Source organism: Syngnathus floridae, chromosome 4, assembly GCF_059516105.1.
Source record: "Syngnathus floridae isolate MCC-2025c chromosome 4, RoL_Sflo_1.0, whole genome shotgun sequence".
Lineage (NCBI taxonomy): Eukaryota > Metazoa > Chordata > Actinopteri > Syngnathiformes > Syngnathidae > Syngnathus > Syngnathus floridae.
In genome coordinates this window covers 14,583,733-14,610,745 of record NC_142416.1, presented here as the reverse complement: position 1 = coordinate 14,610,745, position 27,013 = coordinate 14,583,733, and the positions used below count along the sequence as shown (strand labels likewise).

The 27,013-nt window shown below is 42.2% G+C and overlaps 3 protein-coding genes across 5 annotated transcripts in view; all 3 read right to left on the bottom strand.

Moving 5' to 3' along the window:
* Positions 1–24: 24 nt before the first annotated feature.
* aip (AHR interacting HSP90 co-chaperone) lies at positions 25–2,962 on the bottom strand. Its single transcript, XM_088374288.1, has 7 exons — positions 2,817–2,962; positions 1,941–2,123; positions 1,670–1,858; positions 1,354–1,530; positions 1,133–1,274; positions 685–914; positions 25–608 (listed from the first exon to the last, which is right to left on the bottom strand). Exons 1-7 carry the CDS (start codon positions 2,913–2,915, stop codon positions 603–605), a joined length of 1,026 nt encoding a protein of 341 aa, XP_088230414.1. The 5' UTR covers positions 2,916–2,962; the 3' UTR covers positions 25–602.
* A 6,304-nt stretch (positions 2,963–9,266) lies between these two features.
* tmem134 (transmembrane protein 134) lies at positions 9,267–11,489 on the bottom strand. Its single transcript, XM_088373580.1, has 8 exons — positions 11,260–11,489; positions 10,703–10,956; positions 10,564–10,631; positions 10,186–10,272; positions 10,032–10,108; positions 9,902–9,946; positions 9,663–9,716; positions 9,267–9,558 (listed from the first exon to the last, which is right to left on the bottom strand). Exons 2-8 carry the CDS (start codon positions 10,910–10,912, stop codon positions 9,476–9,478), a joined length of 624 nt encoding a protein of 207 aa, XP_088229706.1. The 5' UTR covers positions 10,913–10,956; positions 11,260–11,489; the 3' UTR covers positions 9,267–9,475.
* A 1,795-nt stretch (positions 11,490–13,284) lies between these two features.
* The window catches only part of doc2g (double C2-like domains, gamma), a 28,744-nt gene continuing 15,015 nt past the window's right edge, over positions 13,285–27,013 (bottom strand). For all 3 annotated transcript variants that reach the window (XM_088373324.1, XM_088373325.1, XM_088373326.1), the window contains 6 exons: positions 23,762–23,888; positions 23,628–23,684; positions 23,055–23,179; positions 19,204–19,285; positions 18,761–18,857; positions 13,285–15,949 (listed from right to left, as the gene is read on the bottom strand). In XM_088373324.1, the coding sequence (XP_088229450.1) occupies positions 15,810–15,949; positions 18,761–18,857; positions 19,204–19,285; positions 23,055–23,179; positions 23,628–23,684; positions 23,762–23,888 (628 nt within the window). In that variant the 3' untranslated portion in view covers positions 13,285–15,809. The remainder of the gene's footprint in view (positions 15,950–18,760; positions 18,858–19,203; positions 19,286–23,054; positions 23,180–23,627; positions 23,685–23,761; positions 23,889–27,013) is intronic.

Here is a 27,013-nt window from a genome sequence, read left to right as displayed (position 1 = left end):
TTAGACCACCTGGGGAATAGGCAATTAAATGCATGAATAAACACATTTATTAGGATTACACAATTGGTGCTTGCGTGACATTTGATGAGGGTAAAACACATCCAGTTTCACATTCAACAATTGTTTCCACAGAGTGACAGAAAGTATAGAAACGAACTAAATAGGGTGTTCACGTGAACTAAGAATAAAGAAGAAAACAACGCTCAAATGTGTTTTATGATTGTCAACATCTCCATCTGCCAGGTAAATTGATGAGGAGAAAGCACTCCCGATGCTAACCCCGAGCTTGCTCTCCAAAGAGACAAAAAGCTGTCTAATATTCCCAATTTAGCAGTGATTAGAAGAAAGTAAGAGACTGCATCAAAATGGCTTGTGTGGCACTTAACAGCATTTTACATGAGGGAACAGAAAAGTACATGCAACCGAGATGCTTGAAGCCTTGAGTTGCTATCGGCAATGAAAGACTCCAAGGGAGATACAAAGCAGAACATTGAGTGGAGGGTAGAGTTTGTCTTGTGTGACTCAAACTCAAACACCAGCATGCGGTGTTTGCTATGCTTTTGTCTTGAAATTCACAGGCGTCTTCTCATTCCACTCCCTCTTCAACCCTGATGAGAGTAACGAAAGAATAATTGTAGACAATACAACTGAGAAGAATGGACAAGGAGTCAATGTTGAACTGACTGTGGTAGCAGTTGGCGGAGGTGAGTTGTAGTTGAACAGGCCTTTGTAGCGCCCCTTCTCCTCCTTCTCCTTGGTTCGTATGCGCTCCTCCAAGGCTCGCAGCTCCTTGTTGACCGATGGTCCGAGAGACGGGTCGAGCTCCAGGACCTTGGCAAAGTCCGCTCGGGCCTCCGTCTCGTTCCACACTGCTGCGTGGGCCTTCGCTCGCTTGTAAAAGGCCTTTACGTTGTCTGGCACACAAGGACCAGCATGTCAAACCACCAACATTATGTTGCACAAATAATAACCTATGGCATTTAACGATCTTGACAATTAACAAAATCAATATTTTCACATTGAACAACTCCTGTTTATAGTTGAGCATCATGCATCAAATTCTACTCTTATCATATCTTATCACATCTGCCTTGAAGCCCAAGCTGTTAGAGAATAATATGCTGAGCCTTACTCTCGTATTTGAAGGCGAGGGATGAGCAGTGCTCGATAACTTCGTAGTAGTGGCCTTGAAGTAGCTTGCACTGACAGTAGTTGAGGAGAAGAGGTGTGATCATGTGGTCCAGCTTGATCCACGCTTCATCTCCTGGGTGTTCCTGAAATGAAAAATTGAGCAGAGGTCAGACATGGTGGAAAAGCATTGATAGGGCACAGGCTGAGGCAGATCTCACTCACCTTCATCTGTAGATTTTTCAAGCAGGCGATGCCGTTGTAGTATTTGTCCGTGGCCTCCTGTATTCGGCCTTGCTTGAAGAGCACGTTGCCCTCCTCGTGCATATGAGGCACGGAGGCCAGCTTCTCCTCATCTGTCATTGCCCACACATCGAGTTGGAATGAGCCCGGAGGAAGAACCTGCAAGCATACTGGAGCTCAATGGCAGCTTTTGCAGTCGCCGCATACAACACGACTGGATAATACAATCATCTCTTGCAGAGGTAATACAAAAATTATAATTTAAAACTCAAGTGTCTACCAGGCCCCCAGCTCATACCTGCATCAGCTCAATGGTGAAGACAAGAGGCTGTGGGTTAGCCTGAAGGTGATCCAGGTCTTTGTGGCCCAGCGAGTGGTGGGAATGGATCTGAGCAATGCCACAGCAATGCCGCTGGCCTTCCAGGGGGTCTTTCCCAATGCTGATGTTCCTCAGTGACTGGGACACCAGTGGATAGAGTGCGGTGTGCTGAGATAAAAAAACAGAAAATCTCAGTAGGCCAGATGTGTACAAAAACACCTCTGACATCCTATCGAAGGAGCTCGCTCACTTTGGCGTCACATGTGAAATCTGCAATTTCTCCTTCTCTCATAGTGATGATCACTTGTTCCCACACAGCTAGCTTAAACTTCTTGCCCAAGATGAGCTCCATTGGTTTGCTGCATCCACCCATGTTCCTGGAGTCATCCAGCATGGTGCCATCACACAGGCTGGTGCGGTAGTGGAAGACCACCTGGAAGAACAGATTATTCGACAAATTAATTTGGTTATTAATTTGTGGTTGCCCATAGGTCAAATGCTAATGATTGTCTCTGTGTGCCCTGCGATTGGGTGGCAACCAGATCAGGGTGTTCCCCACTTGATGCCTTGTGACTGCTGGGATAGGCTTCAGCACACCCCAGACAAGCGGTACAGATAATGGATGGATTATACAATGTATGTATGTATGTATGTATGTATGTATATATATAGCTTCACTTTTTGAATTTAACTAGACGTATTCAGTTGTCTACATTCTAAATTACGTACTTATTAAAAACAGAAGGCTGACAAAGTCGGTCTATCCTGGCCAATCACATCTATGGAAAGCTGATTGCTACAGTAACCCAACCAATCAGCAGTGATAAACACAAGCCATACTGTCCCGCCCATATCCGTTCATCAGATGAAGGGAAAACATGGAAAGGGGGAGGGAAAAAAAGAATACTTTTAAACCACGAAACGATTAACAACCAGTTTCTTCGATGTGCGTCGACGCTATGTCTTGGAATAAGTAAAATGCTTAGGTAGAGTAAACGAAATCAAATGTTAGCCGAGATATGACAACAGATACAAGTTAGCATTAGCGAACGGGCTCCGTCACATTTGCTAAGTATTCCCAAGACCTAAATTAAACGCAGTGAGCCACAAATGAAACTAACTTTACCTTTGTTCCATCGGGGAAGGTTGAAAGCTGTCCTTTACCCGGGCTAATCAATTTTTTACTGATCCCTTCGTTCAATAGCCTTCTTGCCTCTTCCTCCATCCTTGGCAGAGTCGTAAATGACGACAAAAGACGATGTTTACCGAAGAAAGCCGATTCTAAATTAACACGTTTCGGCTGATCAGCGCCCTCTGATGGTCGGCGGTAGTGATGTGCATTCCAGTTCTTTTAAGTGAACTGAAACTTTAGAATTGGTTCACTCAAACAAATTGTTCAAAATAATCGTTCACCGAAACGTTCGCTAAACTTTATTTATTCTTTTTTTTTTTTTTTTACCTCGTGTAGTGGCTTAACTGAAATAGTGTTGGCTCGTGAGTGAACGTTTCGTTCAAAAGAACGAATCTTTTCAGTGAACGATAGTGAACAATTGACTTCCTAAAGTGATTCCTTCTTTTTTCAGTTCATACGACTGCATAATATAATATAATAATGAGTACTAGCATATACCTTCTATGGTTTATGAGCCAGGGTTCCATAGTGTAGTGGTTATTGCTTTGGACTCTGAACGCAGTGACAGGCGTTCAAATCTCAGTGGAAAAAACAAACGTTTTATCCTGGAAAAATTTGCAACATAGTTGCTTGGTGCTCCCCCATAAAACCATTTTGGCATAGGTCTATATTCGCTTGTTAGATATTCCTATCTACCATCCCTCACAACCCAGGGTTCTATAGTGTAGTGGTTAGTTCTCTGGACTCTGGACTTAGTCACTCAGGTTCGAATCTCAGTGGACACCCAAACTTTTTATCCGGGAAAAATTTGCAACATAGTTGCTTGGTGCTCCCACATAAAACCATTTTGGCATTGATCTCTTATCCCTATTCGCTTGTTAGGTCTTCCATGAAACCATGCATCTTCCATTCCTCACAAGCCAGGGTTCCATAGTGTTGTGGTTAGTCCTTGGGGCCGGATTCCAACATGTTTTCCAAAATTCCCTCGTTAAGTGCACCTGCGTGAAAAGTTTTAGCTCCTAAAGACCGTGAAACTGACCAAAAAGTTTTCACGCAGGTGTGTTTAACGAGGGTAACTTGGAAAACATATTGGAACGCGGCCCCAAGGACTAGAGCTTGACACCTGTGACCTCTGACCATGATATTTCCCTAATAAAGTGGCCTGTTATTAGGTACACTTGAAAATGGCGGTGTACCTAATGGAGTGTCCGTGTGATTCCCTCGTTAACTGCACCTGCGTGAAAAGTTTTAGCTCCTGCACAACGTGAAATGAGCTAAAACTTTTCACGCAGGTGCGCTTAACGAGGGTCACTTGGAAAACATATTGGAACGCGGCCCCTCGAGGACTTGAGGTCAACACCCCTGGTTTAAGTGAAAAGTGCCACACCCGCCCTCACCCCCACTTTCTGATTGGCTGTTTGATCTGTGATGTCACTTGGACGCTCCATTAGGTCCACCACCATTTTCAACTGTACCTAATAACAGGCCAGTTCATTAGGGAAAAATCATGGCCAAAGCTTAACTGAAAGTGAAAAGTGCCACACCCGCCCTCACCCCCACTTTCTGATTGGCTGTTTGATCTGTGACGTCACACAGACAGTCCTTTAGGTACACCGCCATTTTCAGGTGTACCTAATAACAGGCCACTTCATTAGGGAAAAATCATGGCCAAAGCTGAACTGAAAGTGAAAAGTGCCACCTGCTCTCACCCCCACCTCCTGATTGGCTGGTTGATCTGTGACGTCACACGGACACTCCATTAGGCACACCACCATTTTCTGGTGTACCTAATAACTTTATGCATTTTTAGTATGTGTCAAGAATGTGTATTTGACTACTTCCTCTTTATTTTGGGGGACACCAACACATATTACACAACGTAAAACACATGTACATATTGTCATATAAAGCAGTTACCCAAATGTAAGATTTTTGTTTTCATGCCCAAAAAAATAAAAACAAGGAATAAAACACCAGACAAGTTTTAACAGGTTTTAATGTTTACAGGTTTTAATGTTTATTCAAATAATAATAACGATAATAATAATAATAAAAGTAAATTTCAAACCAGCATTCCAATGTAAAATTGCAGTAGATATATTGGATAACAATATTTAGGCGTATATTTGCATACACGTTATTTTAAGTGCTATGAAATAAAGATTACCCAAAGAGAAGCATAATCTCCCCGTTTTTGCATAACGGGGCATCCCTTCATGCAATAAAGTTAGCCGTTAGCTTGGAGAAAACGTGCAAAAAAGAAGTGCTGTTTCACTGAGTGGTTCTTTCTTTCCTTGGCAAATCGTAAACCTACATTCTGGCTTACATAGTTCGCGCCAGGAGAGAGACGCAACACGTTCACTGACTGATCCGTTGACGCACGGGAAGGAAGGCAGTTCACCTATTAACTCGTTCGCGAATGGGAAAGTCAGGATTTGTTCCCTCACTGATCCGTTCTCGCGATGAACTGGAAATGCATTTCGCGACTCATTCGTGAACGGGAAGTTATTTTCTTCTTCGTTTTGTTTTACAGCGAGGTGGCACCAGCTTCAATGCGCATTACCGACACCTTCTGGTTGAAGTCATATGAACTGAAAAAAAAAAAAGCGACTAACACTAATTCACATTGAGATTCGAACTCGAGTCGTTGGGCTCAGAGTCCAGAGCACTAACCACTACACTATGGAACTCTGACTTCTGAAAAATGGAAAATACATACTTACATGGAAGACCTAACAAGCGACTAGAAAGATCAGTGCCAAAATAGTTTTATGTGGGAGCACCAAGCAAATATGTTGCAAATTTTTCCCGGATAAGAAGTTTGGGTCTACACTGAGAATTGAACTCGAGTTGCTGGGTTCAGAGTCTAGAGAACTAACCACTACAGTATGGAATCCAGGCTTGTGCGGAATGGTAGATAAATGGTTTCATGGAATACCTAACAAGCGAATCGGGAGAGATCAATGCCAAAATGGTCTCATGGGGGAGCACCAAGCAACTATGTTGAAAAATTTTCAAGGATAAAACATTTGATTTTTCCACTGAGATTTGAACTCACATCACTGCATTCAGAGATCAGGGAACTAACCACTACACTATGGAACCTTGGCTCATAAACCATGGAAGGTATATGCTAGTGCTCATTATTATATTATTTGGGCGTGTAAACTAGCCCCAACCCTAGCCCAAACCCCAACCCTAACCCTAAACCCTAACCCCGACCCTAGTCCCAACCCTAGCCCCAACCCTAACCCTAAACCCGAACCCTAACCCTTAACCTCTAACCCTAGACCCAGCCCTAACCCCTAACCCTAACCCCTAACCCTAGACCCAGCCCTAACCCTAGCCTTAACCCTAGACCTAACCCTAACCCTAGCCTTAACCCAAGACCCAGCCCTAACCCTAACCCTAAACCCTAACACCAACCCTAGTCCCAACCCTAGGCCCAGCCCTAACCCTAATCTTAGCCCGAACCCTAACCCCGAACCCTAACCCTAGACCTGGCCTTAACCCTAGACTGAGCCCTAACCCTAACCCTGGCCTTAACCCTAGACCCAGCCCTAACCCTAGCCCCAACTCTAACCCTAACCCCGAACCCCTAACCCTAACCCTAACCCTAGACCCAGCCTTAACCCTAACCCTAGGCCAAGCCTTAACCCTAACCCTAACCCTAGCCTTAACCCTAGACCTAGCCCTAACCCTAGCCTTAACCCAAGACCTAGCCCTAACCCTAAACCCTAAGCCCAACCCTAACCCCAGCCCTAGTCCAAGCCCTAACCCTAGCCCTAACCCCGAACCCTAACCCTAGACCCAGCCCTAACCCTAACCTTGGCCTTAACCCTAGACCCAGCCCTAACCTTAACCCTAACCCTAGCCCCAACTCTAACCCTAACCCCGAACCCTAACCCCTAACCCTAGACCCAGCCTTAACCCTAACCGTAACCCTAACCCTAACCCTAGGCCCAGCCTTAACCCTAACCCTAACCCCTAACTTTAGACCCAGCACTAACCCTAGCCCCAACTCTAACCCTAACCCCAGCCCCAACTCTAACCCTAACCCCTAACCCTAACCCTAGTCCCAGCCTTAACCCTAACCCTAAGCCTAGGCCCAGCCTTAACCCTAACCCTAACCCCTAACTCTAGACCCAGCCCTAACCCTGGCCCCAACTCTAACCCTAACCCCGAACCCTAACCCCTAACCCTAACCCTAGACCCAGCCTTAACCCTAACCCTAACCCTAACCCTAGGCCAAGCCTTAACCCTAACCCTAACCCCTAACTCTAGACCCAGCCCCAACCCTAACCCCGAACCCTAACCCTAACCCTAGAGCCAGCCTTAACCCTAACCCTAACCCTAACCCTAGGCCCAGCCTTAACCCTAACCCTAACCCCTAACTCTAGACCCAGCCCTAACCCTAACCCTGGCCTTAACCCTAGACCCAGCCCTAACCTTAACCTTAACCCTAGCCCCAACTCTAACCCTAACCCTAACCCCGAACCCTAACCCCTAACCCTAGGCCCAGCCTTAACCCTAACCCTAACCCTAACCCTAGGCCCAGCCTTAACCCTAACCCTAACCCCTAACTTTAGACCCAGCCCTAACCCTAGCCCTAACCCTAGCCTTAACCCAAGACCCAGCCCTAACCCTAAACCCTAACCCCAACCCTAGTCCCAGCCCTAACCCTAACCTTAGCCCCAACCCTAACCCTAGCTGCATCCCTAACCCTAGCCCCAATTCTAACCCAACACTATCCCATAGGGAGGTATACGGTTATGGGGCAGCACTGTGTTGCACATTTTTCCAGGATAAAATGTTCGCGGTCCCACTGAGTTTCGAACTCGGGTCGCTGGGTTTAGAGTCCAGAGCACTAACCACTACACTATGGAACCCTGGCATGTGAGGGATGGAAGATATATGGTTTCATGGAGGACCTAACAAGCGAATAGTAAGAAAATAGATCAATGCATCAGGGTGGGAGCGCCAAGCAACTATGTTGCAAATTATTTCCTGGATAAGAATTTTGAGTCCCCCCAGAGATTCGAACTGGAGTTGCTGGGTTCAGAGTCCAGCGCACTAACCACAACACTATAGAAGCCTGGCTTTTGGGGAATGGAAGATACATGGTTTCATGGAAGATGTAACAAGCGAATAGGGACGATAGATCAATGTCAAAATGGTTTTATGTGGGAGCACCAAGCAACTATGTTGCAAATCTTTCCTGGATAAAAAGTTTGGGTCTCTACTGAGATTCGAACTCAAGTCGCTGGGTCCAGAGTCCAGAGAAATAACCACTACACTATAGAACCCTGGCATGTGAGGGATGGAAGATAGATGGTTTCATGGAGGACCTAACAAGCGAATAGTAAAAAAATAGATCAATGCATCAGGGTGGGAGCACCAAGCAACTATGCTGCAAATTATTTCTTGGATAAGAATTTTGAGTCCCCCCAGAGATTCGAACTGGAGTTGCTGGGTTCAGAGTCCAGCGCACTAACCACAACACTATAGAAGCCTGGCTTTAGGGGAATGGAAGATACATGGTTTCATGGAAGATGTAACAAGCGAATAGGGATGATAGATCAATGCCAAAATGGTTTTATGTGGGAGCACCAAGCAACTATGTTGCAAATCTTTCCCGGATAAAAAGTTTGGGTCTCCACTGAGATTCGAACTCAAGTCGCTGGGTCCAGAGTCCAGAGAACTAACCACTACACTATAGAACCTTGGGTTGTAAGCCAGGGTAGCTACATGGTTTCATGGAATATCTAACTAGCGAATATAGCTCAATACCAAAATGGTTTTATGGGGGAGCACCAAGCAACTATGTTGCAAATCTTTCCAGGATAAAACATTTGCCTTTTCTACTGAGATTTGAACTCACGTCACTGCGTTCAGAGTCCAAAGCACTAACCACTACACTATGCAATTCACAAATCACTCATGAGCGGGAAGTTAGGTCATTTTCTTCGTTTTGTTTTACAGCAAGGTGGCACCAGCTTCCATGCACATTACCGACACCTACTGGTTGAAGTCATATGAACTGAAAAAAGAAGGAATCACTTTAGGAAGTCAATTGTTCACTCTCGTTCACTGAAAAGATTCGTTCTTTTGAACGAACCGTTCACTCACGAGCCAACACTATCACTCATGAGCCAACACTGGTCGGCGGGCTTGCAGTCGATTCTGACTCACTATGAAAGCTTTTCGTGCGTTTAGCTGAGTTGCATATCAGTTTGTCTTGTTGAAATGTTCAAAACAGGCCCACATGTTGGAATGAGGGAGGAAGCCACAGTACCCTGATAAAATCTTCACAAGCACAGAGAGAATATGTAAAATCTATACAGCAGGGCACACTATTTGAAAGCAAACCTCAGAACTGTAAACCAAACGTTAACCACTGCTTCACCGTGCTACCCTGCATTTTAATTAAAGTATAGGTAGAGATTAAAATTTACACCATTTTTTATTTTATTTTCACAGTCTGTAGTCACATAGCACAGAAAGTACACAGGTCATTTCATGTAGTGGAAAAAGCCAACAAAGACAAGAACTGTCAGTGGTTATCACAACAAGAATAACTACCCAATACATCAGTGCTTTGCCAATGTATTGACAAAAGAACAAAAGTGGTTCATGAGATATTTGGTGAAACCTCATTTTTCAAAATAAGGCAGGTAGAACAACTTGAAGCCTCTTCTTCCTCGGACAGCACAGCTGATGTATATCACATGATACACTGGAGAGAGTTCATAGAATAGGAACGTTATTATTCATATAGCTGTCCGGAATGCAAAAAACAAACAAAAAAAAACTTCTGAGTGAGACTTGACATTTCGTTACCTCCAGGAATGAAGAGCAAGAATCCAGGCACAAAAAAGATGGCGCTTGAAACGCCTGTGAGAAAACAGAATACTGTTGTATTGTGTGTTGGTGTGTGTCTGTTTTGCCAAAGAGGAATTTCTCCCTCCTTTAGAACAGACAATACAGTTTCTATATTCAATTGCCTGTTGATATTGATATTATAGATGTTCTCACATAAAAAACACTGTTACTTCTAAGCAAATGTTTATGTTTCTTACCTGCATTTGGATTCAGCTGTATGACAACACCAGTGAAAATAAGAGCTACAAAAAAAGAGGACATGCAAATTACCAGGGTCCGGTTCAAATTTTAATGGGCTCTTTGGGCCCATGTGGGCATCAAACTTACCAACTCCAGTGAACAGGAGAAGGAAGGAAGCAAGGACAACTCTTCTGTTTTTCTTCACCAGCGGATGAGAAACCCACCTGCTCAACAAATTCATGTACAGTGAGGGACCAGCTTGGGTTGTTTGTGTATATTTGTGTGTGTGATGCGATCTCACCCGCAACAATGTGCTGAAAGTTGTGTGACAGAACTCAAGGTGCTGAAGGACCACTGAGAGCTGCAGTATGACAGAGTGGCAGGGTCACTGTGCAAAAAAAACAACAACATTCAACTGTATCAGTACAAAACACAAACTCATAAAAAATGCAGTACAACCTCACTTTTCCAAAAAAACACAGTGCAACCTTACATTTCCACAATACTCATGCATTTTCGGAAATGGCCAGAGAAACGACTGAATTGATTGTTTAAATTGACACGTAATTTGTGGGCAGGAACTCCATGTATTCATAGTATATAAATATTTCACATGAGTTAGCAGTTTGTGTTTTGTTTGTAATGATTCATTAAAGACATGAAACTGATTTGGGCCAACCTGATTTTGAAGAAGTTGTTAAAAGAGGAATTGCCATTGTTGGTAAGCGGGTCTTCATTTTCCAAATTCTACAATAGAACAGAAAACGGTAAAGCAACAAAAACACCAAAAGCACATTAGTGCAATAGGTGAGTCTTACTTGATACTTCAGGTTACTGTGCTCGGCCGAGGCAAGCAAAACGGGCGAGGGATGAGGTTGAGGTTTAGAGAAAGTCAGAGGCCCGAACGTGAGCTCTGCTTCTCTGTCCTTGTCCCGAGCATCCCATCCGTCAGCGTCCACGCCAGACATGTCTCCTTCTTCATCCACCTCCAACACGAAGGCATCGTCGATAGTGAACTGTGTTGCCATGGTGATTGCCTCTTACGCGTTGATGGCTTGTGGTTTGAGGTTCACTGTGTTTGGGGGAAAATAAGAACAGATGTCATCGCAACTCATAATCATGAGCATAAAAATAGAGACAGCATTTTTTAAAGGCAATTTTAAAATTGGATTTTTGTACTAAAATGTTAGTCCAAGGATAAGTAATTATAAGTTAACCCTGGTTTCCTGCGTGATCTAGTTAACACCAGTTAAATCTTTACTTGTGAGCGCAAAAAACAAGTAATTTGCGTGTTAGGGTAAACAGGAAGGCTAAGCTGCTCTGATCTCAGTCTTTGTTTCCGCTAGACGATCAGATGACCAAGAGGAAAACTTACTATCTTCAAACACTTTTTCCTTCTTAGAAGTTCAGCTGGACTCCAACACGTTTGACACAAGACTTACATATCTCCTCAATTTCTAGTAACATCAGCGGAAGCTGCTGGTAGCGAGATGCTAGCTTTTTGAAAGCGTCAAACGCGTTCCCAAAACTTCCCACTCTCTCGCTCTTTTTAGTTGTCTTCCCCCCCTCAGCAGCCGGCTATCGATTGCACATGCCTGATTACGCCCAGTGGATGTCCGGGAGCGCACTCAATCGATGATCGATTTATCGATGGAGCTACCCATGTTGTTGACCACAGTTTAACTTTTTTCAAGTTCAATCAGAGAATTTATGACTAAAGTTATTTGTTAGAGCTACAACAAAACTACATACATTGTTTTGAAAACTATAAAAAGCCTATATGTGGCAGAATATATATCAAAACATATCAATTAACCTGTTTGGTGCATTTTTTCCCACACAAGTGCGAGTCACTGAAATATGCTAATATTGCACTATATTTGCAACATATCAAGTAACACTATATATATATTTTTTACATATCAATTAAGCTGTTTGGTGCATTTTTTCGCACAAAGTGCGAATCACTGAACTATGATAATATTTCACTATATTTGTCCTGCAAATTGTTCAAAAAACGATTTTCCAATCACCTGCAGGATGCAGTATAGAAGTTCACTTGGCATTTTTGAAGGAGCCCTGCAAAGCTGGTGTGCCCCATGTTCCCCCTTTCTCTACGAAGAAATGCTTGATTTATGCCATCTAGTGGTAAACTGTGTTACTCTAATCTTTTCAGGTCGTGTGGAGGAGACGAATGTAAAATTTTCACAAATAATGCAGGGGCTTCTCGGACCCGGTGTTCGGCACTGGCCACAACACAGCAGCAGCTGCATGGACAAGTTGGATGACTTGTTCACAAGTCTTACAACTGAAGGGAGGAAGGGGCTGGTGGACCTGCTGGTATTTCATTTTTGATGCACTCATGTTGGAAAGAGCAACTCACATTGGAATAAATCAAAAGCTGGTGGTCAAGTGCATGAACCAAACAAAAATTATTAAAACACTTCAGTTTAACATCTAGTATGTTTTTATCCCCCCACTGTAGTTTTGGAAAAATGAATTATGTACTCAAAATGCACCAAGGTCTAAGTGCCACTCATCTAGAAACTAGCACAAATGAGATTTGCTTGAAAGTGCTGCTAATAAAAACTAATGGCAACTCATGGTGTAATCAGACTTTTCAAAATGTTCCCCTCTCCAAAAAAAAAAAAAAAAAAAAAAAATCTCATTGCATTTGGTATGTACTGTGTGGGCAAATAATTTGTTTTCCACTTCTTAAGTGGTTGAGCATGTCCAACAAACAAGAAGATTCCCTAGTAGAGGTTCTGTTTTGTCATTATAAAGAAACATTGTTTTCCAGAGGCTTTACATTTTTGAAAATTTTCACATTTTTAACAATGAAAACACTCACTTATTCAGCTAGGCAGTTTTTTCCTTTATAAGAAAATGGCTGAATGGCTGAGGCGCTTGCCTTTAGACCGGCTCCATATGTAAAGTGCCTTGAGATAACCTCTGCCATAAATCAGCGCAACATATTGTGAAAAAAATTGACTTGACTATTTTAATAATTCAATCTCCTTCGTGTTCACATCTGGACGAGCAACCAAGTCATTATAATTTGGCTTCGGCCGCAATGCTGTATTTGGGGATCAAAGCGCCGCAGCGTTGCAGACTTTGGTTCAGGCCTTGAAAGCACCTTTTAATCAGTTATTAAAAATTGTGTCCTGATATCCACTTTGCATGTAGCCCAAGGCTTCTCAATGGATTTGCTCTATGTTGCGAGATATCAGTGGAACAGATTTCACCTGGAAATCTGATACAGCAATTGCTCCATCCATTCATTTTAGAACTCTAGAACTGTTCCCAGTTGACTATTAGAACCAACTCATGTGACTCCAATGCCGTTAGTGAATAATCCCCCTGAATGAAACTGCAGGTATTATAACAGGTGAAGACAAAACAAGTGGTGAAACGACTTTTGTTTATTTTGAGAAGTAGTGACACAACATGACCACATGATGCCAGTCACACTGCGATCGTAACTGAATAAACCAAGACTTCTCACAGCCCCCTTCCTTTCTTTGCATTTTTACCACTCAGAGCGTTTCGGAAGGCAAGTGTCAAACACAAAGTAGCACATACAAACATCCTGAATGACATCCTGCACAAAAAAAAGCACGCTGATGCCACAAACTGTCAACATATCAGCACGCTCCACTAATACAAGCTGATGATTATTGCTAAGCATGCAGCTACATTGCAGATCAAATGTGAGCAAAGCATGCAGGAGGGGCAGAGTCGCTGACAAAGAATCTATCACAATCATTTCATTTTGATTATCTCATCACTCTGGGAGCTTTTGATGCATAGAGAAAGAAAAGGAGGAGCCAACATGTTAGCTCAAGCTTTTTCTGTCAAAGCCATCCAAAGACTTAGCTGTTTTCATAGTCATGTTCATAGCTTTTTTTTTTTTTAAACCTGAGTCCTTTATCCCATTCAGAATACTATTTTTCTTCTACATTCACAAGGTTGTAGAAGGACTCGATGAATCGATTGGACTGAACATCCCTCAGGTCTCTGGGCGTGCGTTAGTTGACCAGAGCCCGGTTAAGGGCTGTTGATAAATGACACACACATGTTGTCAACAAGCCAAGACTCAGCAGGGGATACTTTTGTGTACAACCAGCTTTCACGTTTTCCACAGACAGATTCTGGGTCATCTTTGCCACTTAGTGTATGAAAATAAACCTGATATTCACTCGTATTATAAAAAGAACTGATCACAGAAATGGTCATTAAGTCCTTATGTCGTGAGTCTCCAAGTGACACACTCTATTAGGATGTATTAGAGGAGTTGAAAGCAATGTCATTCCCATAAATCAAGTGACAGCACCGCGAATGGATGAATCACTACATGATATTGGCCTGCAGGAAATAAAACTTGCATCATTTATTGATTGATATTATACACTTGGAGTAACAATGAGAAGCTCACCTCTCAAACATCAATCTTTTTGCACGTCGATGAGTATGCAGCAAAGTGAATGCATTGAGGCATAAACACTCACTGGACACTTCATTAGGCACGCAATCAAAAGAGAACCAAGACATGAGCTGAATCAAAATGTCGCAAAATATTACAACCACCTCACTGGTAGTTTCCCTCAAAAGCTTTGTGAGGGACATCTTTTAATGCAGTTCTTGTATTGGCTCTCATTGGATTGTGCAGCCGTCTCAAAATTACTTCTATGATTGTGAACCGATGAGATGACACGTAATTGACAGCTTGTCAATTGTGCCTTCCATGCAGGAATGAAAACAACCACTAGAGGCAGCAGAGGGTTGCTGTCTGCTGAGCTGCTTCATTCCTATCCTTGTGTCCCCCTTATTCTGTTGTCTCATACACACACACACACTCACATTGAGCCACAGACTGTGCTTCTTGAAGTTCAGTTGTGATATTTGGAACAGGGCACCATGTTAAAAGAGATGCTGCAAAGACAGAAAATCCAGGCACTCAAATTCTCACTGCCTGCTTCACACATACACATAGAATTACAGACACAAAGACAATGAAAGTTCAAAACACTTGACATGTTAAAGGAACAAATCCACCGAATGGATCTTTTTGTGCTTTTAAAGTAATGAGACTGCGTTACTATACAAGCCAGCATAGCGATGGTGTATTGACACTGTGGGCCTGATTTACTAAAGATTTTCTTGTGCGAAAAAGGCACAAACTTGACTAGTCACGCAAACAGATGTGGAAGCTAACAGGGAGCACCTCGGACTGCGTCCACCAAATGCACAAAATACATTTCATTTTGGTAAAAGTACATGCAATCGATGTCTTAGGCAATGTGATTTAATAAACCTGAGACGAATTGCGATGGCTGCTTTTGAATAATTACCTCTGAAGGCAGGAGCAAGCAAACACGCAAAGGTGAAAACCATCTGCAGTACCTCAAATGCTCAAAACCTTCCATAAAAAAAAACACCACTTTGACACCTGTTGCTAAAACCATGCCACTATCTGTTAGAGAGAGTGCACACGTGCGCACACAGACAATTTAGCGCCTCTTATTTGGGATCTTAGTAAATCCGGCCCAAAGAGTCACATCGCCTCACACAGTTGCGGGCTTCGTTCATGGAGTGAATTCTAATCATCTCTTCATTAGTTGTACATTTGAACAAGGACATTAGAGCGACTTGCACAAGGTCTAAATGACAACGTTGTGTGTATCCCTTTTGTTACATTTATGAGGGCAATTTGGTTCACCATAAAAAAATAAACACCACACCTTTTTAACATCACTGATGTCATAATGAAGATCATTTACAAATAATCGGAGCTGTCGGCATTAAATGATGGATTTCATCTTCATCACGATGACATTATTATTATTATTATTATTATTGCAGTTTTTGTTCTTTTCTTTGATCATTCAGGGGGGGTGCATGTGTGTTTACTGTGTCTGGTGTGATTTAGTCCGTTTTGTCGCTGCTCGGGGCTCCTTGCTGTGTGAGCGTATGCCAGTACTCCACTTTTTTTCCTTTGTTTTTGAGACACTCGAACCAGTGTCTGAGTCTCTGTCCGCTTGCGTTGATGCCTAGCTCCACGCCACCTGGAATCACAGGGCAAAAACACACCAGAAAGTAAGAACGTGAGTTGGATGAAAAATGTTTGGCTCGGGAATTAGGAGGAGGTGACGCTACTGAGCATGATGGGTGGGAGGTGACAAATATGCAGGAAATGAGCCAGGTGATGGAGCAACAGACTGCAAGAGAAGCACGGTCATTTTCGACATAGGGTGTTATGATACAGCCTTTCCCCTGGTTGCCATTGCACAGTTAAAGGAGCATGAAATGTCATAAAATAGTATTATGGCGGCACTGCCTTTTAACAGTGTACAAAATGACAGCCGCAAGCCACCACGGTTTGTTGATGTGCGACTCGTCTCGGCTCAGAAATGAACTCTGCCTGAAACGACGCTGCTGGGAATATTGGAAATGATCTTCATTTTCCGCATTCACTTTCTATGTTCCTTTCCGCTCACATCGGCGAGACAACGTCTGAACCTGTTAAGGGAGGTTTTATAGAATCATGGCACCCAAACACTCCCACCAACTCCAAATGGAGGTCGACAGATGTTCCCTGAGCCCGAGGGTCGCTCGGGACAACCCGGCCGTCGATGGTGAGGGAGAAGAACTGCTGAGGAGGAGGAACTGAGCGATGATGAAGTTCAGTTTGACACCCAGGTAGGAAAGGAGCAGCTGTGCAGCCCGCTCACATGACTTTGCCCCTCACGAAAACCTCCCGAGCTAAAAATGTTTACTCCCTCGGCTCCGACTGCAAAAGCTTCAAGGGCGCCAAGTAATAACGCATCGGATTTATATGACGCTTTACTGGTGTCTGCAAAACAGAGCTCTTAATTGAGTCATTAATCACTCATTGATTGAATTACAGGCAGCACGGTATGCTAGTGGTTCGCACATTTGCCTCACAGTTCTGAGGTTTGGAGATTGTAACTCAATTCTATTGTCTTGAAAGTCGAGGTACTATTGCGAAACAGTGATAGACTGCGCCTCACCCTTGAACTAGGCGAGTGGTACAAAAATGGAGGCATGATTAGATAGACGCCTTTGACATTTTGGACTATACTATGCTGGTACGAACAGTTTATATGGAATGTCTCTTGTCCCCGGACACAAAGCAAGGTCGCAAAGGAGACAATTGGATGAATTTGATATGAAAGAACTTTGGAGTGAGTTTTAAGTTCAACACATCAAACAGTTTTGGGATGAAGAAGACCAGAGATAAAGGGCAGGTCCTCTAACCTCACAACTGTTCTTTTAATGGATGGACACACTCCCAATATCTTGAAGAAAGTGCTCCCAGAAGAACAGCTGTACTAACTGTAAAGGCAAGATCAAGTCCATGTTTTTTGGTGCCTGTAATTTTTCAAAGATGGAAAAATGTCAGGTACGCTTACTGCAGCCCTTGCCAATCTTAGACAAGTTAATTATTAACACATTGTTGAAGATGTAACTATTTTGGGATGTGAAACTGTCATCTTTAGAGCTCACCATTCTTGATGAGATTCATGATGATGATGATGAAGATGGGGACCATGATTGATGATGACGATGATGATGGTGGTGGTGATGATGGTTTTCTGCAGCAGCTTCAAACATCTCAAACACCTGTGCCTGACATGACACATTCAGTCATGGTTCTAGACACATCTGCAGGTTTTTCTAAGTAAAATTTGTTGAATGAGCAAAAACTCCACATGAGTCTGGGTAGCTCAGTTGGTAGAGCTTCAAACATTTTTGTATGTAGATTGAGCTCTTGCAATGATAGGGCCTTACTAAACTGTATGGTCAATATACTAACATGTAAAACACTCCTAAGAGTAAAAACCATGATTAACCACTTTAAAAAGTGAAACGGTGAAGCAAAAAATCCTTAATTATAATGAAGGCACAATGCAAAAATACCTTAATTATCAAACATGTGTAAACAAAAAAATGATCACTGTCAATAGCAACAGATAAAAGCAAAGCAAAGCAAAGCAAAGCAAAGCAAAGCAAAGCAAAGCAAAGCAAAGCAAAGCAAAGCAAAACAAAACAAAACACACACTAGTATCTCAATTTTAAAAACAATTGAGTTAGACTGACGATCTTTTGTCCCAGCGGGGCTAATAACTCACTGGGTTATCTCAACAGTGAGTCCTTCCCCCCAACCAGTGCACACACCGAACATGGCAAAAAGCTCTGATCTGAACACCTCGAACTCACTAGTCTGTTTCTTTGTACCACTCTTCATCCTTCCAATCACTCCTGAATCCCCCCCATGTGTTTTATCTTTTGCATGTGCACACCAGGCTGCTGCAAAGCTGTTTAGTGGGAGTGATTCCACAAGCATGAAAGCATGAACACTGCAGAGCTGGCAAAAAAAAAAAACTATTTCTTAAGCCTCTCATTTCCTTGATACGTTCAATCTCTATTTTGCCAGCTCGATCAGACTCCCCATGCATCATAATTAAGTCTCATCTCGCAGCACTTTTTATGCATCTTACTTCAATGCACCTCTCCCTTGCTCGTTCCCCCCACCCACGCTCGGCCTGGTTTTGATACTTGTTGAAATTTGCTACATTCTCTTATCTCTTGTCTCCTTATCATCAACATAGACTACATTGCCAAAAGCATTTGCTCACACGCCTTGACTGGCATATCCATTTAAATCAAATTCCATTCTTAATCCATTGCCGTTAAAATGAAGCTAAACAAACTTCATCGCTTCTGTTTTAATTATGGATATCTGCAACAGAACGGTATAACTCCAGATCAGTAAGAGATACCAACATTTTGGTTCTAACTAGTCCAGTTCAAGCTAGCTTTTTCTCATTCTTCGCAACATCTTTCCAGTTTACCTATGAAGTCATTGCTCATTCCCAAGTCGTAGTCCCACACTGAGATCTCAAGGGTTTTCTTAGCCAGCAAGTCCAGAGTCACCTCATAGGAAAATTCCTGTGCACAATGAAGACACAAACACACTACATCAATTACATCAGTTAACAGCGTGACTTTTACCTGCTAAAGAAAATACTCAAGCCAACTAAATGTTAAGTGTTTTTCACTTCAATGTATTATAAGATCAGTTCCAATAATATGCCTCATCTGAAAGTATGTGTGTGTATTTTGCAACAAATAATGTTTTTAGTCTAAGATGTGGACTCAATCCAGATTTATTTACTAGCAAACACAAGTCGGAATGTTGATCTCTTGTCCTATATATTCATCATTTGGACCCCAATGTTTTGATTTGAATAAGGCGATTGGCCTCACTGTTCCAATACATGCATTGAGCGTGTACCTCATTGAATTCAGGGTTGAGAGTCTTTTTCTTCACCGACGTCTTGTACTTGGATTTCTTCCCCATGTCTGGCTGTAAGATGCTTAGAGGACAAGAAGAAAGACTTTACATCACTCATCGGTATAAAAGTAAGACAAATTTGTGGCACTGCACGCAGGCGTCAAATGTTATCATTTATAAGCCTTCATCAATTAGTGAACATAATCACACACTGTGACACAGTGGTCTACTAAGACGCCTTGATTAAGGGCACCGCAACCACAGATGAATGGGGGCTACATACTGCATATTTGCTTCTACCTCAATAGATGCTGCTCCACAATTTATCTATGTGTGAATCATCTATGTTATCTACCTGGGGAAAAAAAACATAACAGTTGGTGGCTGCTATGACCTTGACAATACCACCATGTGCCATTCTAAACATCATTGCGACAGCACACTCAAGCCTGAACCGAATAGAACAGACTTAAAATAAAAAAAATAAAAAAATAAATTAAAAAAAAGGATTCTGGAGCAAAGACATTTTGCAATATTTCATTGCTGACCTCAAATGTATTAGGCAAAATGATCTGATAGATAGCTAAGTATGCCACTATGAAGAAATATAATCCAAATACACAAGTATGTCTTTGGAATGTGGGAAGAAACCGGAGCAAACCCACGCAGGCACGGGGAGAACATGCAAACTCCACACAGGGAGGGCCAAAGCCAGAATCAGGAGATGGAATCCTAACTATGAGGCGGACGTGCTAACCAGTGCCGCCCTAATCCAAATACAAATCAAGGCAATTGAAATAATTACCTTTTTAGTTACAGGGCACTTTTTTATCACCTGTCCACAGAGGGTGATTTTAGCCTTTAATTAGCTGGTGTTGGTGGATCGCTCCTGTCAATTTAGGAAAAGGCCAGGCATGTACTTTCTCTTCATATTTCTAGTATGCAGAAAGGAGCAAGATGACTGACCTTCACCCTTACATCTCAAACTTCAATCAGGTGAACTTTCACGACGGAATCAAACAATTTTTGTGGAACGAAATGGTCTATTTGAATATCAGAGCTCTCCAAATATATTGTACCCGGACTTTTCTGGAATGGAAGTCGTTAATCCCGACCACTTTTTATCTCTTTTATTTGACGATAAACCTTGCTGAATGGAACTAAATGGAGACATCGCGTTTATCATAATTCTTTCGAAGATAATTGTGACCTAGAAGTCCTTTGGACAAAGAAACACAAGTGACAGAAGACCACAGAGAGATCCTAATCATGCCAAGGTTGGAGGAGGAGATACGCTCCAGTAAAGAGGCACCAGACAGGTTGCCAGAGGGCGGTGGGAGTCATCTGTGTGAATTCCGAGTTAAGACTTTCAGGTGGTGCGAGATCTCACTCCTTGCGCAACCTCTCCCATCCACCCCACGGGTGACAGACAGCTAACGGCAAGGCATGGACTGTCGCAGCGGCACCGGAACCAGAGCAAAAGATGCGAAAATGGAGAGACAACAAGGTGATGGAAAAATGTGATTCACCATACGCTTGTGTCAGCAATGAAAAGGAAAACAGGTATCAGAAACAATTTTCTTTTCAATCTTTCTGTCTGATGAGCAAGAGGCAGAGTCATCAAATAAGCAATTGGAAGGGAGCACAGTATGCCATAGGTTTCGTCAACACAACTAAACAATCCTCTCAAATAACAAAGTTTGTGTACAATAAAGATAATTTGAAAAGTAATTTGAGGAAGGCAGCCAAAGAGCAGTAGCAATTGAACCGGTAAACAGAAGCTTGGGGATGAGGCTCCGGGGAGGTCTTACTCCAGCCTGTGCCAAATCTCATTTTGCATGGTCTCCAATGCGGCGCAGATGGGGGAATTCCAATTTCCAGTTTTCCAAAACAAACAAATGCAATATTGACAATAGCGATGCCTCAGCCAAAGCCATTCTACACAGCCCCGATACAACTACGCTTGCATTCAAAATATTTCAGAACACAAGACACTGGTCCACAGAGATAGGAAGGATTATTCTCTCACTTTTTAAAAACATGTTCAGTGGTCTTTACACGGAATACACTCCACTGAAAGAAAAGCTCAACTGTGACTCATAGCTATTATTCATACTTGTCTAGTACCATGCAATGTTTTCTAATACGGATCTTCAGGGAAAGGCAAACAAAGCAACGTGAGGAAAAAGGTGAAGTGACATGTTAAACCTTTAAAAAATAAGATTTTGGATAGATGGCGCTGAGTCCTCATACAGTTGTACACTGCAATTTAATTTAATTTTAGGTCTCTAATGTAAAAGAAAAAAGTTACTTCAATAAATGTATGTGATATACACTGACAAAACTAATCTGTTTGATAATATTTTATATCCTGATAAAAATCCTTTTAGCGCAGACCATTAAATGATTTTGATTACAAGCCAGTTTAATAAACTGCAGCAGCAGCAGCTATCCAATAGTTGCTATTTCCCTATTAAATGACTCCATTTTAAACACCACGAAAACGACAAACACACATGCATTCCAAGTAGCATGAGATTTGCAGATGTTTCAAGCAGCAGGGTCATGGGCTTGGTCTCTGGTGTTTAGGGTGAAATGTGTCACACACACACACACGAAACACAAAAACATGATTTAAAAGAACAAGTGAGGTAAAGAAGGTTGACGATCGTGGGTAGAAGAGCGAATAAAGAGAATGATAAAAAGTTTGAGATGAAAAGGAAAGAGAAGCATGAGATACAATTTCTGTGCACATTTTTGCATGGAGTGCAAATGGGGAGGATGAAGTACTAGAATGTGAAGTAGTGTAACAAATCAATGCCTCAGGGCCAAATGAAAAGATGTGCATATCAGAGAAAGTGCGTGGTTGTGAAGCACATCTTTCCCACTTGTGGAGCTTTTAGCCAATGGCGTCATTCAGCATTTTGCAGATGAAAAAAGAAAAAAAAAACACTTCAGCTCTCTTCCATTAACTGCCTTTGACCAAATAATGCTTCTTGAAAACCCTTCATTGTGCGCTCCTTCAGTGACTCATGCTCAATCCAGGATATTTACAGCCTTATGTGCTGCGGCAATGGTCAACACTTCAAGTTCAGTGAGAGAAAGCTGAAGTTTTTTTCCCTTCTGTATACACAGTGAGAAATCGTATGCGCAATGTCTGCCCTGAGAACGTCTGCAAAAGCGTCAGCTTTGTCCATTTGATGTCAGATTTTGCAGAAAATAACTATTCGGTTCTATCAAAGTGGACAAAACAGGATGTCGTTGCCTGTCAGAGTCAAAGTATCGAATAAAATAAGAAACATTGACTACCTCAAGAATGATAACAAAAGTACAAGTCTGACAAAGTGGAAGAAAAGGAAAAAATAAGACTTGAATTTAAGTCAGAATTTAGGGAAAAAAGGAAATAGGCAGAAATTAGGAATTAAAAATAAGAATTGAACAAAACAAGTATCAAAAAAGGCTCTGATTATTATAAATTACATATTTTTCTTTGTGTTAAAGTAGATTTTTGACAAAAGTGAAATCAATGATTTTGCTTGTCTGAATTTTAGTTTGTAACAAATCATAAATAGAATGAATAGACATGAATAAACTCAGCTGTAGTTAGAGTAAATTCTTAAAAGGTTTTTGCTAACTAGAGACATTTTTAAGTGTGGATTATTTTTATGCATGCAACCCTTTTGTTACTCTTGATACGGTGTGATGAGAACTGATCAACGGTGAACTCAAATGTGGACACGGTGCAATGTTCTGCAAATGCTGCAACAGGAACATTTCCTCCAAAATCAGTTTACATAGTGTCTACAAACAAAGAGAGGAAGTAAGGTTGATTCATAAAAGATGTGACTCACATTTTGACAAAGGGGTCAGAGTAGCCATTGGAGTCCATGGCGGCCAGATGGGCACAGCGTATGATCCCAACCAGCAGGCAGCCCTTCTCCGTGTTATAGCACAACGACACCAGGATGCGTCCCCGCTGCCCACAGAGAACACACATTTTTTACAAAAACATACACACGCACCGAGGTCAACACTGCTAGGAAAAAGCAGTAGTACTCCGGAATTAACCCAGAGAAGATTAGAATTACAGTTTCCTTTTTAAGCCTGGAGCATTTGCTGTGTGAAAGTCTACACTGTAGTTAAAAGCTTTGTCTGGGCTTAGGAACGTGACACTACTCCATTACCCCTTGAGGCCAAACGCTATTAACACGCGTCTCTAAAATCACAAGAAGGGTTTCGATAACAACCAGTGGAGAACCACACCGAACTGACAAATGTCAGCAATTCAGTATTCCCTGTAACGTGCCCGATGTCTCCTTGGCATGCATTTTTTCTGTAGGATATTGCGGTGTGAAAGATAAGAAACTCTTGTAGATACAAAATGAGAGAGAAAATTATTGTTGATAAAAAGATAAAGCTGGTACCTCCTCCTCTGCCACCAGCGCTCCCTGCTCCACTGCTTGATTGTTGGATTCTTTGTTCTGGAACCAAAGAACGTGGATATGCGGTGATGTCAGAGAGATCATAAAATGTACAGGACAAGGCATCACAACCGTACCTGTGCAATTCTCTCCAAACCCATATTGTAACGTTTGTTGTCACCCTCTCTGAGCTTCTTCAGAGCCACTCTCACCTCGCCGATGAATTCATTTCGTCCCAGTCTGTCCATGTCGCATACGCACAGCCTGCATGACACCAACACGAGACAAGATGCGTTCGTGCAAAAGACAAAATTGGGGATTCGATGAGCACGATGAGTCAAGGCACAATGATACACAATTGGCACGAAAAGGCACATTTGTTATCCTTTCTGTTCCGTTAGCCAGTCAATGTTGTGTGATGATTAAGTATGGCCGGGCTCTGATTTATGAAAGAGATTTTGGTACCCTTACCAACTTTTTACAATGGCGTGACATAAAAAAGATGACATACTGTAGCAAACTCAGGCGAATATCAAGCTAATGTGCGATGTCATTTGTTATGAGCTGTAAATTCCGTCTAGCTTCTTCGTCTAGGATTTTATTCACCAAGAACTCCTTTTCATGCTAATGGAGGTGACTCTTTTATATTCTTTCAGATATGCGCTCTCTTGTACACACACATACAAACACCTTCTTTTTCAACTCTTCCAGTCCCCTTGGATGTTCGGCAGTGTAGCTCCCTAACTCATGACCACGGCTGTCTAGTGATTTATATGCATAAGCTCCATCGCATACTGGATGTGTCGTATGGGTTGGAGATCAGATAAAGGTTGTGGTGAAATGTCACAGCAGTTCCGGGAAAAGCGCCTACATGAAAATCCTTGCACCTTCCCCCCCACGTTTCCTCTAAAAGCTCAACAGATGCTCATGAAGAGATATGATTTTATGCCATCAACATAGCCAACCAGCAATGAATGCAAAGCTGTGATTCTTTTTTTTTTAAATTAAAATTAAATTTAAATTGTGATCATATGCAATCTTCTAAGAAAAAGTCACAGAAACAATATTTTTCCGCCTCTTTTCCGACACAAAACGTACGTTTTAAAAGGACTGCAACAGCGACAGACATGTTGCTGTGCTTCTCATCATCACTACCGCCAACATTTCATCCTTTCAATGATGCTGCATGTATTAGCTTGCGATTATTTCTTTGTCTATTTGCTCTTGAAAAGCGTACAAACAGTGAAGAAGAATTAGACCTACAAGGAGACATTAGTGGAATCCTATCTGCTTCAGTGAAAAGAACAACAAGAAAAAGAATTGTAGTTTCCTCATAAATCCAAAATATATAAAGGCTGATAGTTTACTTATAAACTCGAGATGGGAATTCCTTCCCCTTTTGCTATTTTGTTTTGGAAACAGTCTATCATAAAAGTCCCATAGCGACATCCTCAAAAAGCAGAGGAATCAAAAGCTGCCAACAAAGGTCAAGTCTGTATCTTAAAACAACAATAACAACAAAACAGAGTTCTTTCTTTAACTTCTGATTAGAATATTTTCCTTCAAGACCCATTTTGCACCTGACTGAATGTCTCACCTGAGGCATCCAGCAGCCAAATTCAACCTTGGACTGCATCCAATACAAAATTAAGTATTACATTTGCCTTTATCTCTCCATGGCAGAGGACAGCGCGAGTCTATTAGAAAGTTTGACGGGGAGATCGAAAGATAGAAAAAAACGAGGAAAGAGACACAGGCATACACACAGGCATGAAAGCACCGTTACATCTCTCCCCTGTTAACTGCCAGCCTGATGGCCATTTTAGCAATCAAATCCAAAAAGGACACCCATAATTCACCTGCGGTATGCAGTTCACAATCTTTTTTTTTTTTACGGAATGAGCTGCATAAAAATTGCTGTGAGGGGAATTTTTTTTCAACTGCACATTATCACTGTCACGGTTGTCTAAACCATTTCAGAGGTGCCTCAGTGGAGAGGCAGACCGCAGTGACTGATACAGATTGAATAGTATTTGGACATGATGTTGAATCACTCAAAATGATTTAAAAAAAAAGCTACTGTACTTCATATATCGATGTCAAAGCAGAACAATACATTCATTAATGTGAAAAAAAAAACCCCGACATCTTTTATGTGAAATAAACATAAACATGTCAAAGTTTTAGACAGACGGCTGCTAATCAGGGGCAGATTTAGTCCATCTTTGTCACCATGTCTGGTTTTTCAATCAAGATCGAAGCACTTCGGGCAGCCTTCGTGCATCAATTAAAGGATTAAAGCTTGTAAGAGTCCAACCGTGAAGTCTTCACTGAGGACATTAATTAGGTTATTCTGCTGGATCATCTTTAAAAACTGACAGGAGACTACGCTGCCAACTTTCAATTTTGTATCAAATGTACTACTGTAATGGACTATTTAAAGCAGATGGATGTGGAAACTCATCTTCTATTTAGTGGACAGTTGAATGCGTTTTGCCATAGCATCCAAATGATAGATCGTCTCTATGAAGGGAAAAAAGGTCAACATGGTTGACAGACAACAGGATAGACAACTTTGCTTTTGAAAGTCCTGATGTGATTAAGTTACTGATGAAATCCATCACTGAATTGAGTTTGGTCTTTTTGCAGTTTTACCCAGCTCGACTAATTAATACCTGGAGGGTCTACACCGGCAGCACCATCCCTAGAGAGTGTTTGGCTCACGTAGCGTGCGGATCAAACAGCACAGCGTCCCCCTTGTCGCACACGCAGCAGAGAGCAGCCAAGTAGAATGCGGCAGGGCACGAGCCAGTGAGTCAACATCTCTCTGGGGATGCCCCTCTGTTTTTGCCATTCCCTAACACTGCTTTGCTCTGCGTGAAATAATGAGAACAAACTCCATTTATTGGCTGAGGTGTGGCGCTGGCATACAAACACAACCAGAGAGATTTTGATTCTTTCAAATTCTCATCTCTTTTTGAATGTGAGCTTTTCATTTGCGCTCAGCTTCCTACTGTCCCCGTTCTTTTGTTTGTTGCCATTCACTAAGACTTCAAATACATCAATCCCACAATAATCTGTTAGATTCTCTTCACTGACCCTGTCATCTTCCTTCGTCTAAGCATCCTAAGTTTCTTCATCCAGCCCGTATCTGCCACTTACCATCAGTCACACTGTATCCCACCCCACCCTGCTCACTTTGTTCTTCTCTGGAACCACCCCTGACTCTCGGACATGCGCCGCCTCCTCCTCTCTTTGGCTCGCCAGCACCACCATGCTGTTTGTGTCTGTGTCCTTGGATAGAGGTCAGATGGGTTTTCTCTAGTTTGAGGGATCTCTGCTGGCGCGTGTGCGTGCGTGTGTACGTGTATATGTGTGGTGGTGCATTT